Genomic DNA, 12,830 nt, shown 5'->3' with positions numbered 1-12,830 from the left:
GAAACTTTTTATTTCTTACTTTTCTTTCATTAGCAAACATACAAACGGGTAGGGTGGACCCTGTCAGCTGTTGTCTTCCCAACATCATAGCTCTCCTTGCCCCGGAACCTGTTCTAAGAGGTTAAAGCAAATCCAGCCATCCTTTTAGGTGTGTACCTCTGCCAGATAAGGATCAAAAAAAAAAAAAAAAAAAAAAAAAAAAAGCCTACACTGAGCGTCGTTATCACACGAAGTAACACAAAAGTAATAGTAATAACTTCTTGAAATTGTCTCAGCCATACGTCATAGTTGATTATGTCACACTCCATTTTCAAGCTTCTTCCCAGGCTACGACTTCCTGGTCTCTTCCCCCAGGGCCTGGGACTTCAGGAACTGAACACATAGCTATCTATGGTCCTTCTGGAATCAAAATGTATAACTTGCCAATTTCACTTCTGGGACTAAAGGAGCGACAGCGGCGGCGGCAGTGGCTTTAGGATCATCCCCTAACTTGCCAGTGGCAGCGATAGCTTTAGGACCCTTCTGAGTCTTGAACCTCATCTTCCCCGGTCTTTCCTGGAGCCTTCAGCCTTGAGATTAGAACAGTAAACAGCAGACTGGACAGTTGAATGGGGTTGCTTCAGGAGATACCATTCCCCAAACTCTTAGCTTTAAACTCCTTCAGTTTCTCCCACACTCTTCCTTCCCACTCACCCCCAGTACCTCACGTTCTTTAACCAGGGTGTAAACTAGTTGTGAAAATCATCAAAGGCGTGTGACTGTCTGTCCTTCCAGTCTCCAGTGAGAGTGGAATGAGCTTCCTTTCATAGAGGAACAGACAATGCCACCCCACTGCCAGGTCCTCTCCTTGCAAGGAGCTCTGAACTTTCACGCCTGCTCCTGACAACCACAAGATGTAGCCAGCACAGCCTGCCTGCATCCCCCTCCCCCCACCAAATCTTGAGCTTCCCAGCCCTCAGACTGTGAAGAGGGATCATAAGGCTTCCAGCCAGCCTCACAACCAAAGACCAAGGGCTGCTAAGGAACAGACCTGGGGAGAGGCTATCTGTGTCACATTTGGTTCACAGGTTTCAAACTCTGGGTTAATCAGGCTACGGGTGACAGGATTCAAAGTCATTAAGCACAAAGGGACATTGATGGGAAGGATATAGGCGTCTCCTCCAGTGGCCAGGACTCCGGAAAGGCAGGAGGTCGATGGGACTTCCTTTCTAGTCTTGCCTCTCCCCCACCCTCTTCTGGTAGATTCCTTCCACCCTCTGCAGATCCCTCAGAATGGTCAGGAGTGTAGACCTCAAGGAGTCACCCCTCATCTGAACCACACACTTCGAAGGAACTGTGTGAACCCTGAAGCCTGGGTCCATAGACCAACTAAGTCATTGTGTCTGAGTGGAGGCTGGCCATCCACTTCCAAATGACTCCAGTGTGCACCCAAGGTCAAGGACCACCTGACGGCCTCAGGCATCAGGAGGGGGCTCTTCTGTGGTTCTCACTTGGGGAACTTGTTTAGGACCAGAGGTATCCATGGGGGCCGACGGCTGCCATCAATCAGAAGATTAATTGGTCAGCAGTTCAGCAGATAGGTGATTTCCTGAGCATAGCAGCTCTCGGGCACCAGCTTCCCCCACCCCCAACCCCACCCCCAACTGGCATCTGTGATGTTTTGGTCTTTGAACCTCAAGACTGCACAGAAGCAAGAAGCTGAGCTGGCTCCTGGAGATTCAGTAATTTGGTGGGAGATATGGTTAGAGACTAGAAGTGAAAATGGTCACTAGGTCACTGACCTAGGAAGGCATGTGAGAAGCAAGAGAAGATAGTGGTGGACACCTCATCCCAGGAGAGGGGCAGCCCTGGAGTCCAGGGATAGGGTTGGGTGGCAGAAGCCTGTGAGTTAAAGCAGGGGCCAGCACTCTCTGGATAGAGGTCCTGAGGATGCAGGACACTGTTGGCCCTCTGCTCACCTGGGCTAGTTTCCCTCAGTCCCTCAAAGGACTTAATCTTTTCTAATACGTTGTTACCTGGACCTCAAGACCTGAAGCCCTGTCATCTGGCTACACTTCAGGGTGCGGGAGCGTTGACAGTCATTGCAGGAGTAGGGTAAGAGCTGAGCTGAGGGGCTTTGGAGTTGGCTCAGGGCCGTCCTGATGCCATCCACGTCCCTCTCCATTCCCTTCCTCACCAAGGGAGCTACTACAGGGTCCTCTCACTGGGCTGTGACCCAGCCCCCAGTTGGGCCTCACAGAGACTGTCTTTTCCCTCAGGAGGACTCCCAGGGAGGGCTTAGAACATTTTACCTATGGAATGGTCTCCAGGCCAGGGGCTCCTCACCCTGGGGTCCTGCTCTCTTACTAGACCAGGCATTAGGTGGCCACCAGGGGTAGCTGTGATCTTCCTTCATGGAAGTTCTGGTACCAGACTCCAAGGGGGGGGGGGCAGGCAGAGATGCAAAGCAGGAACCCTAAGTGCCTCCTGCTCTGCCTGTACCCCACCTCTGGAACCCACCTCTACAGCCCCAAGAGCTGGCTTTGGCCTCCCTAGTCCAGGCCCCACCCTAGGCGCATGGGAACAGATAGGATGATGTCACACTTGGGGCCGAATGTTCACTTCTCTTTCCAAAAATATCAAACACACAGTCTAGAGGTGGTAGGGGGAAGGGCCTGGCTGGAACCCTGGCCTTTACACACCCAGGGGGCCCTTGACCGAGGCGGGCAACTTAACAACAGGTCTGCAAGTCAAAAGAGAGAAATCGCTGGTTAGTGGGATGAGTGAAGGTTGAGGGAGTCAGACCATGAGTTCAGGGCCAGGAGCAGGATTTTGATGGCGGCCCTGCCCGAATCCCTTATCTAGGGGTGGGAGTGACAGTCTGACCTCTGACCTCGTGACCTGTATGCGCATCCAAACAATGTTGGGTAACCGACTGTCAGAGGCTGAGGCCTACTCTCACAGATTGGAGAGCCACGCCTCCAGGTTTCACTAAAGGTCAGTGTCCTTACGTCTGATGTGGAGACAGTCCTTAGCCCAGAGTACTTCTTCTAAGCGCTTGCTGTGAGAATTGGAGGGAATATGGAAGGCTGTCTGGCCTCGAGTGCTGTGCGCTGAGATCCTTCTGTGGCTGGGAGGCCCTCAGGGCCCAGCCTGTATCAGGCAGATGGGTCCTTCAGCAAATACGTTGGCAAATGAAGGAGCTGGTGGCTAAGCTAGTGAATAAATCCTGGTCCTCATTCTGGTGTCGACAGAATAGGCCTGGTCCTTACTGGGTCACGTGTGGGCTGGGTCTTGCCTCTGATCTCTCTTTGAGTGTCTGAGTCTCTTTGACTCAGAGGCTATGTTGAGGACCAGGTGTTTGGAGCTCCAGACCGAGTTCAAGGGATCCATATACCCCATCTACCCTGCCCAGGGTATTGTTTAGTCTGGCTCGAGTTCTGGGCAAGAGGGTTGCTGGGGAGAGGGGGCTGGGCAGGGTAGGCAGACTCAGACGTACTCTCTGGCAGCAGTTGAGGGTCCAGAGCGATAGGGCTGTGGGATGCTGTTCGCCCTCTCCGGCTCTGGGCATGTGCAGCAGAGAAAGGAACCGCCCAGCATGGCCAGGCCGGCCGAGGCCCAGCCGACGAACAGAGCTGGGCCAAATTCGTACCTGTAAGAAGTAGAAAGGACTGTATCGGGCTGCAAATCCCAGCCCTGCCTGGCTCCAACCCTTTTGGGAGTCCTTTTACCCCACCCCCAGCACCTGGTACACATAAGGTAGCACACAAGCTCTCCCTGTGTCCCTCCCCATCAATAAGTCCACACCACATAGCTCACACCTCAGATGGGCAGTTCGGCTCATTTTCTCATCTGGTGGATACAGAGATCCAGGTGGGCACAGTGGAACAACCTGCTGTCTTTTTTCTCTTGGTGGTGGTTTGGTCTACAGAACAGCATCTAGTCAGGGCTGTTCCTTACTGCCCTCTGGAGATGGTTGCCCTCTGCCTGGCCTGCTCTCTCCACACATATCCCTGCCAGCCAGCCTGATTCTCCTGGGGTTTCTCCACCTCTGTGGCTTGGTACAGGTCTTCGTCTCCTAGAATACCTTTCCAGCTCTTTCTCTACCTTTAGGGCCAGTTCATTTGGAACCTCCTGACTGAGGAGCTTGTCTTGCAGTCCCCTTTCAGTCTCCTACATGCTCCCCTCACCCCTCAGCATGCACACACACTCACGCACATGCACACACGCACACGTGCACACACGCACAGACATGCACATGTGCACACACACACATGCACACACACAGCAGGAGGAGCCTTTAATCTGAACTGGAGTGCAGACAGGTTTAACTGTGCTCTCAGGATCCAGCCCAGGCAGCCCTGAGAGTCCTTGAAGAGATGGTCCCAGTCCCAGCTTGGCTCCTTGAGTTAGACCTTGTATGGCAGGTCTTGGTGCTGTAGCTGTCCACTAGACAGAATACAATCTCTTGTCTGAATTCTCATCTCTGTCTTCTCCATGGACCCTTGCTGTGGAGACAGCCCAAGCATCGTTTCCCACCACCACCCCTACCCACCCCAGAGTGAGCAGGACATCTGGCCTGGAAACTAGCATTCTTCACTCCTGTCTGGGCTGAAAGGAAGGGAAAACCCAGGTAGACTCAGGCCCATCTGAAATCTCTTACCTAGTCCTTCACCCACCAGTGGCCTTACAAATGGCCTGCTTCCTGAAGCTACCTCCCTCAGTCAGAGCCCCCTGCTGAAAGCAAGGCAGCAGCCAGTTGTCTGCACTGGCCTCCTCCCTGCACACAGCAGAGGGCAGCTACAGCCTTACCCAGGATGAAGAGCAAATTCTCATAGCTGCTGGGCCTTACCTTAGCTATTTTCTCCAGTCTCATGTTTCCAGCACCCCCCCCCCCATTCTACTTCCTCCTCCAGGAAGCCATCTTGGCCTGCTGACACTAACGGAAGTAAAACAAGCCCAGGTGTGCTGAGCCCTGGGAGAAGTCCCTCTCCTCATCACCTCTTAGGTCCTCCCAACCACAGGAGACCTGGTTCTGACAGGAAAAGGCTAAGTCACAAGTGATCCAGGTCACCCCGGCAAGAACGTGGAGTTAGACTTCAGACTTCACGTGGCTCTCCTTTCTTAGAAACTAGCTGGGGCCTGTTACCTATTTCCTCTTCCAAGTGACAGCCCTGGGCCCGGGTAGGACAGATAGGAAGGAGGCCCAGCCCCAGCACTCACCTGGCATTGACAGGAGTGCTGGGGTTGAAGAATTCCTGTGTTACCAGGGTAGCATACCAGGAGACAGCAGTCAAAGTACAGAGACCTAAAGAACCAAGTAGGGAAGCTCAGCTCTGCCTGGGCCGGCCAGCCGCAAAAGCTGGGCTAGCCACATAGTCAAGAGGGGAGAGGAAGCTGGGCACTCACCTGCCAAGAGGAAGAGAGCACCTCCGGAGATGGCCACACGGCTCTTGGCAGTGGGGTTACTGTCTCCAACCCGAGTGCACTTCATGCCCACGACACTGAGCACCATGGCCACAAAGCCCAGGAGCACAGCCACGACCATCAGGGCTCGTGCTGACTGGATATGACCTGAGGCAGGTTAAGAAAGGTCTGAGCACGAGTGGGGAACTCGGAGAGGGGTGGTGGGGTGGTGGGGTTGTAGGGGGGTGCAAAATGGAGGTGTTAGACCTGAAATGAGAGGAAGCTGGCGTGGAAGGGCTTGGGTAGAAGCCTGAAGAGGCCTGAGCACTTGCCTGCTTGTGAGAAGAGACAATGAGTGTTTGAGGAGAGGGGGCAGAGTGAGGTCATTGTCACTGCTGACCCCGTTTCCCACCGGCCCTGACTGGCTCCTTTCTCCTGGGTCTGGTACACCCTCAATCAAGCAGCAGGAGATGGGGCAGAGTATCACTCAGGATCACCAGAGGTAGAGCTGAAAGTGCCTGAGAACCAGCTAAACCCAGCTTGGTTCCCAGCAGCAACCCTGTCAATCGTCCCTGTCAATCATGGAATCCTATGCTTTTTTCTTTGGGAGTGTATTGGTCAGTTCTAGGCCCCAGGCAGCAGGAGACTTAGATCCCTGAGGGAGGCAGGCCAGTGGTTTGTCTGGACCAGTGTGAGTGGGACTGACTGTGTGGGCTCTACTTTGAGCCCTGTCGGAGTGCAAGTGCGATGGTCCCCAAGGTCAGAGCTGTAATGGTGTCTGACTCTGTGTGTGTGTGTGTCCGTGTGTGTGTGTGTGTCCGTGTGTGTGTGTGTGTGTGTGTGTGTGTGTCGGTGTGTGTGTGTAAACATATCTGTCAATATGGAATATGGAGAGAAGAGGAGTGGAGAATGATAACAGGCTTATGAAACCAGACCCTCATCTCAGTCCACCCTCCCATGCCCTGTGTATTAATGGCCTGGTTACACAGGAGAACATTAGAACGCAAGGGTTGAATGAGTGGGTATTAGGACCGGGAGCCCAGGCTGCCAGCTTCTTGTGTTCCTGCCTCCTCAGAGCCTAGAGACCTGACTGGCCTGGACTCTCCGGTGTACACAGGACAGAAGTTAGGGACTCCCACAGGGGCTGGAGTGTGCCACCCAGCACTAAGGACAGGCTGTGAAAAAGCTTGCCGACAACCTCCCCAGCCCAGTCAGTGCCCCGTCAGTGCCCCCTCCCCGGCTCCCACCGGAGGCCTACCGTCCAGGGCCAGGAGTGAATCGTAGAGTTTGCATTGCACCTGCCCGGTGCTCTGAGAGGCGCAAGACATCCACAGCCCTTCGTAGAGGCCCACGGCAGTGATGATGGCATCGCCTGCATAGGAAGACTGCTTCCACTGTGGCAGGGCAGTGCTGGCGATGATGCCCACCCAGCCGCCCAAGGCTAGGAAGTAGCCCAGGAGCTGGAGGCCCGAGTTGGCCATGGCCCAGGTAGGAGTCTGAGAGTTCCAGGACTCAGAGATGGGCCAGGGTGTGGAGGAGCGTTGTGGTCATGGTAAGAGGAACAGCCGGAAAAGGGGAGCTAAGTGGCACAGGAGGAGAGGAGGAGAGGGGATGGCTGGCTGGCCAGCAGAGGCAGTGGCTGCTGATTCCAGAATGCAGGGGGCGGCCTTGGGGCTGGAAAAGGCCAAAACCCGCCCACAGACAGTCCCCAGCAGAGCTCTTTTCGCCCAGTTTCTTGGGAGTGGAGGGTAGAACCTAGGATCCAAGCTGGGGTACCCCTGCCCTCCCTGTCTCAATAGTAAGGAAGGGAGGGGCTAGGAGGAGTGACTCTTCCCCCTTTTAACCAGGGAAACCCCTTTAGGAGTGATTCCAGTGCTCTGGGATTCTCCTAATCCCTTCCCCAGCACCAGCTCAGTGGATGGCTTTGCTGTGCTTCAGTGCCTGATCTGAAGCGGCGGTTTCTTGCCCACTGACTTGAGGACAGAAAAAGAAAGAAATTTTAGTTACAGCAGGAAAAAACTATAGAGTTCTCTCTCTCTCTCTCTCTCTCTCTCTTCCTCTCTCTCTCTCTCTCTCTCTCTCTCTCTGTGTGTGTGTGTGTGTGTGTGTGTGTGTGTGTGTGTGTGCTGGGTATGGAAACCAGGCTTTGTTGTACATGCTAGGCAAGCACTCTACCACTGACCTAGATCCCCTGGAGTTAGTTTTGGATCAGGGCTTTAAGGCCAGATGTGCAGAGACTCAGTTAAATATGAGCTGCTGGGGAGAAGAGTCCTAGGTACCTGGAAACCATGTCTATCAAAATGGGAGAGGCCAAAGCAGGGAAGATGTGCTATGGGGTCTGTCTGCGATCTGAGGAGTCAGAAGAGGGACCCACAGTAACTGGGCCAGTGGTAGCTGTCTGCCAGCCTCAGGACGTGGTGGGGAGCTGGGGAGATCTGCGCCAGCATCTGTCCTGAACTTGGAGGAAGAAGAACTGCTCAGCCAGTTAATCCCTTTGCTGGCTGGTTCAGCAGCTCCTGCTGGGACCTGAGACAGCAGGCCCTGGCCCCTAGCTCCAGAACAGCCTGGCAGGGGCAGGGGCCTCTGTGCATTCCTGGGGTTCAGGCTCACCGCTCCTAGACCCCTGCCCGCCCCTTCTCACTCAGCCCTCGGGAGCAGGGAATGTTTAACTCCCCTGGGTCTCATTAGCAATCCTCTCACGTTCATTTCAGCCCCACAGGCTTGGCATGGGTGCAGGAGGAATGTCACACCCCTGCTCCCGCTCCAGCCTCCCAGCCACCTCTCTTACATCCCCTGCATCCATCCCACTGCCTTTCCTGAGCTGCAACATGGCCAGCTTCCTCCCCCACACCTTCAACCCCCACAGCAGGGACAAACCCCCAGCCTGCTGCCTTACATTCCTCACGTGGGTGCCTGGCACTCTCAGACAATGGCAAGCCTATGTGCCTGCTCAGGGCGTGGGCCCCTGGTATGGCCTGCAGCTCCAGCTCAGCTCCAGGGACCTGGGGGAAGCTGGGTAAGGGGCGAGTGCTGTTTGGTAGACAGTGCCACACACTGGGTCCCTCTGACTTCTTGTGCACACTGGACCTGCTTCTTAGAGTAGCTGGCCAATCCCCAAAATAGCAGTGGGGGCCAGAAGGGTGACAGAAAAGATGGTTCAGACTTCAAATTCTCCTGCCATGAACGATAAGACAACAGAACCAAAGGAAACAGGGGAGATTACCAGAGCCCAGAGTGAGGCAGGAGATACAAGCAAAAGACTCCTGGGGGTAGTAAGGCTCAGGTAACCTCAAGGCAGACCTTCCAACTAGGCAGGTAACTGGGCTGTGTAGGTGCTGGTTCCTATGGCCTCTCCCCATGTCTTTGCCTTTCTGCCTTTTGGAGGGAGTGGGGATAGGGATGGGAGTGCCTCATAAGCTGCTCCCTACTAATGAGACAACTGAGGAGTTCAGCATCTTCATCATTAAAAGCCGGGCAGTGGTGGCACATGCCTTTAATCCCAGCACTCGGGAGGCAGAGTCAGGCGGATCTCTGAGTTCGAGGCCAGCCTGGTCTACAGAGTGAGTTCCAGGACTTCACTGAGAAACCCTGCCTCATCCACCACCACCCCCAAAAAAGAGATACTGTTTTGCTGAGCTGGCATGAAGCTTAGGGGAGTCAGAGGGTCTGCACTGGTAGCAACTCTACAGAGGCTATTGGAAAGGCCAGACAAGTTCCTCTCTCCCCAAGCTGAGCCTTGGCCTCTGGCAAAGAGTTCTCTGTGAGGAAGAACCAAGCCTCGTTCTGACCTTGGACACACTGGTCAGATCCCTGAGTTCTGGAGCATCAGGACCACACTGAACACTAGCTGTGACCCCTGTCTCCAGACATGTGAGAGCTGAGGTGGAGGGGATGGTGCTCATTGTCCCCAGAGCTAATGTGTCCCAGATTTGAAGCCTGAGGGGCAGCAGGAAGCCTGTCTGTCTACACCTTCCTTCCTTCAGGTCATCCCCAGACTAAAAACCCAGAGCCTCCATAATTACTTTTTCTTCTCATGTGTGTAGCCCTGGCTATCCTGGCACTAGCTCTATAGACCAGGCTGGCCTGGAACTCAGAAAGATACACCTGCCTCTGCCTCCAGAGTGCCGGGTTAGGTTAATTCACCACCAGCCAGCGTAAGGTTCCACGATTCTTATATCGTCCCCTGAAACTCCTGCAGTTTTTTTTTTTTCCTTTGTCATTTGAGATTTGGGTCTGTTCTACCTGAATATTCTCTGCTTCACCAACAGCCTTCCTGTACCAGTGTTCCAAAGCCATCTGGAATTCAAGACCTACTCCTGAGGCTACAAGTTTCTTAGCCCAAGCAGCACAGCTTCTCCACCCTAGGGAACCCTCCATTCTCCGTGGTTCTGCAGCCCAGTAACTCTCAGGCATGCATAGAGAGCTGATGGCTCAGGGTCCCTAGCCCAGCCTCCCATCAGAGCTGACGGGAACTGCCTGGGGTAGACACAAGTCACAGTTTAAAAGTAAATAAATCAAGTGCTTTCACTTCCGGAGGGTGCTGGCTTTTCCTTGGCTACTGAAAAGTGTGTGACATTAGGCAGGTCACAGCTTGTCTTAGTCTGATTCCTCCACGGAAAAGAATGGTGGTGATTCCACTTTCCTATCTGGTTCATGAGGTTCTTCGGATCACAAATGGTCAGAACTGTGGCTGATCCAAGCTGTTCCCAAGGTATTGACTCTAGGGTGGAACCTTCCCTGGTGCCGCTTCATCCTGGCATGGCAGACTGCTTAAGGGTGGGAACTGGCTGCCACCTCTTTCACCATTGTGCTGGGCTGAGGGTGGCCTTGGTAGGAATGTGTTGATCATTGATAGGTTGGTATGAAGAGTCATTGGTTTTACCTCTCTCGTAATGAAATAGCAGGGACTGGTCCACCATCCTTGCTCATGACTGATTAAGAGGGTCTGACTCAGTCCATGGCAATCTATTACTTTTCCTGCAGCTGCCATGGGAAGTTGGAGGCTGAGAAGTGGTGCCAACTTTACCACCCCAAACTGGGTTAAGTTTCTGCACAACCACAGGCTCGGGACAGAAATGACTTACCGTGGGCCACACAGTAAGAAAGCAGGATGCCCAACCATGTGCCGCCCCCCAACTGTTCTGCCTGTCCGGGCATAGTGGAACAGCCAAACTGGAATCCCATGATCCTCTGCACATTCCTATCCACTGCAGTTGGCAAATTGCTTTCTTTCTTCCCAAGGCCCATAGTGAATGTGAGGTTGCATTAGGAGTCTCAGATGTCTCCACAGTCTAACCAGGGCAAGGACACTTCGCAGTGCATGGGGCAGTCCAAAGATGTCTTCACTCCTTGGGGACAACAGCACTGTACACTGATCTCTGGTTGACCCCCACTCCCACCCCAGATCTACACCTTCCCTGGGCACCAGAGTGCAATGCTCATATCTGCCCTGGGTTTGCTGAGTTGCTCCGTATGCCCTGTGACACTCCTACAGGCTGTCTCCATCCTAAGCAAGTTTCCTCATATTGCTGACCTGCACAACCGCATGTTTTCCTAAACATGGACCAAGCACATGCAGTTGTATCTCAGCTGGGACCTTGCCACCACCCACTGCTTCTGAATGAGCATCCTAGCCTAATTGCATACATTTACCTTGGTCCTGTTGTCACTGAAAACACCTTACCCTTTGGAAGCTCAATAGGGGTAGTGTGCTGTCCCTCTGTAGTTAGTATGCATTGAATTTGTAAAAGCCAGTCGGTCGGGCACAAATGGTGCACCTTTCATCCCAGCACTTGGAAGGCAGAGGCAAGCAGATCTCTGAGTCTGAGGCCGGCCTGGTCTACAGAGAGAGTTCCAGGACAGTGGGAGCATGTAGAGAAACCATGTCTCAAAAGAACAACCAACCAACCAACCAACCAACCAACCAACCAACCAGACAAAAAGAAATTACAAAAGCCATCTTCACCAATATAGAAACTTCTGAAACACCAGGTAAGGCCAATGCAGTAATGTGGAACTGTTTCTACTGTGTTGGGTGCTGTGTAAGAATTCTTTTGCAAGTATTTTTGGGCATCTTAGCCTCAGCACATGAATTACCTCTCTGTTTTGATGAGAAAACAACTCGGTCACATCCTTTCAAGTTCAGGAGTATTACTCAGCTCAGTGCCCAGGCCAGCTGCAAGCCCCTTTAGTGTATCCTTTAGGCCTCTGGACAGCAAGCACTTCACCCACGTCAGACAGAGGGGAGCAATAATGGAGCATGAGTATGTGAGCTCAGTAGCAGTGAGCATGTGGTCTGAGTCAGTCCACTGGCACACTGTCTCAGTCTGAGAGACAGTCTACCTAGCCTTCCAGTTCACCCTCTGCTAACTCCTGCAAAGAGTCTCCAAGCTCTTCCTCCAAGTCTTTCTTGGTCATCTTTTGTGCACACCACCCCACTAAAACATCTCTGGGAAATTCTCTCTGACTTCCCTGTTGTCAAATACAGATGTAGATTAGGCTGGCCTCAGACTCACTGTGTGGTCAAGACTGGCCCTGAACTCCAGTCAGCGTCTGTCCACCTGTGAAGCGCTAGGGTGACAGACAAGCACCATCACTCCAGGCTTTCGACTCTCAGCTTGTTCAGCCTCCGGACATCATTTGTCACTACTGCCTTGATCTGCAAGGTTTTGGGATTGACCTGGCTGGGGCCATGGGGAGTGAAGAAATGACAGACATGTATATAAAACCTGGGATGGGGTAAGCTGTGTGCTCTCTGATGGCGGGCTTGGAAACTCAGCTGCTGTATCATATACAGCACCAAGGAGGAAGAGGGCAATTCATCTTGGTAGAGGATTTCTGCAGGGGAGCAGTCTCCTGCTGCAGTCACCTCAGAGGAAGATTCTGGGGTGGGGGAGGGTGACACTGTACAGTCACCTCAGTGGAAGATTCTGGGGCAGGGGGTGACACTGTACAGTCAATATCCAGGATGAGGAATCTGCAGTTGTTGCTTCTTGCAGGTACCAGTTTTAGCTAGAGGTCAGCCATTTGTCACTCCCATGGGTCTGAGGCACTGAGATCTTTGACATGGCTGTGCTCATGGCAACAGTGCACCTTCACTCAGAAGTTCACTGGCTCCCAACACACTGCTCACTTCCCTTGGAGGGCCTGGACACACCTCTCTTGCTGTTCTCCAAACCACTTCTAGATGGGCTATCTTCTGACTTCTCTGCGTACCTCTCTGGTTTCAAACACCAGCTATATGCTCCCCAAACTCACCCTTAGGACACCAGCCTGGGTTCCTCTGGCCATGGGTCACTTCCCTCCAGCAGCTTGCCATCTGTTGTCTTCTGCCTGGGGGTCCCCGTCTAGAGGCGTAACTGCCAACCGCCTCTGCTCATACCTTATGACAACCTCCTGTTGGCACCGTGGAGCTGAGCTAACCCTGGTCTTCATTCCCACTCCTG

At 53.3% G+C, this 12,830-nt stretch overlaps 1 protein-coding gene and 1 long non-coding RNA gene across 5 annotated transcripts; one reads left to right on the top strand and one right to left on the bottom strand.

Moving 5' to 3' along the window:
* Positions 1-6,998, bottom strand: Cldn19 (claudin 19). Of its 2 annotated transcripts, NM_001038590.1 has the most exons (5): positions 6,644-6,970; positions 5,389-5,553; positions 5,203-5,287; positions 3,479-3,631; positions 2,584-2,722 (listed from the first exon to the last, which is right to left on the bottom strand). In NM_001038590.1, the coding sequence occupies exons 1-5, from the start codon at positions 6,864-6,866 to the stop codon at positions 2,674-2,676; spliced, it is 675 nt and encodes a 224-aa protein (NP_001033679.1). In that variant the 5' UTR covers positions 6,867-6,970; the 3' UTR covers positions 2,584-2,673. The 2 variants fall into 2 exon arrangements, with proteins under 2 accessions (NP_694745.1, NP_001033679.1); NM_153105.7 differs by having other exon boundaries at positions 1-3,631; positions 6,644-6,998.
* Gm12927 lies at positions 5,189-9,920 on the top strand. 3 transcript variants are annotated; one of them, XR_376592.4, is made up of 2 exons: positions 5,189-5,572; positions 9,654-9,920. It is a non-coding gene; the product is annotated as a predicted gene 12927 (long non-coding RNA). The 3 variants fall into 3 exon arrangements; XR_376593.3 differs by lacking the exon at positions 5,189-5,572 and adding an exon at positions 5,912-6,937; XR_376591.3 differs by lacking the exon at positions 5,189-5,572 and adding an exon at positions 5,917-6,873.
* The last annotated feature ends 2,910 nt before the right edge of the window (positions 9,921-12,830 follow it).

This window comes from Mus musculus, chromosome 4, assembly GCF_000001635.26.
Source record: "Mus musculus strain C57BL/6J chromosome 4, GRCm38.p6 C57BL/6J".
Lineage (NCBI taxonomy): Eukaryota > Metazoa > Chordata > Mammalia > Rodentia > Muridae > Mus > Mus musculus.
The sequence above is the reverse complement of the archived record's forward strand: the minus strand, read 5'-3'. Positions and strand labels throughout refer to the sequence as shown.

Excerpts from the sequence above, each read along its gene's own strand:
- Cldn19 (NM_001038590.1), bottom strand. The coding sequence starts at position 6,866 with ATGGCCAACTCGGGCCTCCAGCTCCTGGGCTACTTCCTAGCCTTGGGC. Across the intron at positions 3,632-5,202 it reads AGCACTCCTGTCAATGCCAG|GTACGAATTTGGCCCAGCTC; the intron begins GTGAGTGCTGGG and ends TACTTCTTACAG. Across the intron at positions 2,723-3,478 it reads CCCTCAACTGCTGCCAGAGA|ACCTGTTGTTAAGTTGCCCG; the intron begins GTACGTCTGAGT and ends TTTGACTTGCAG.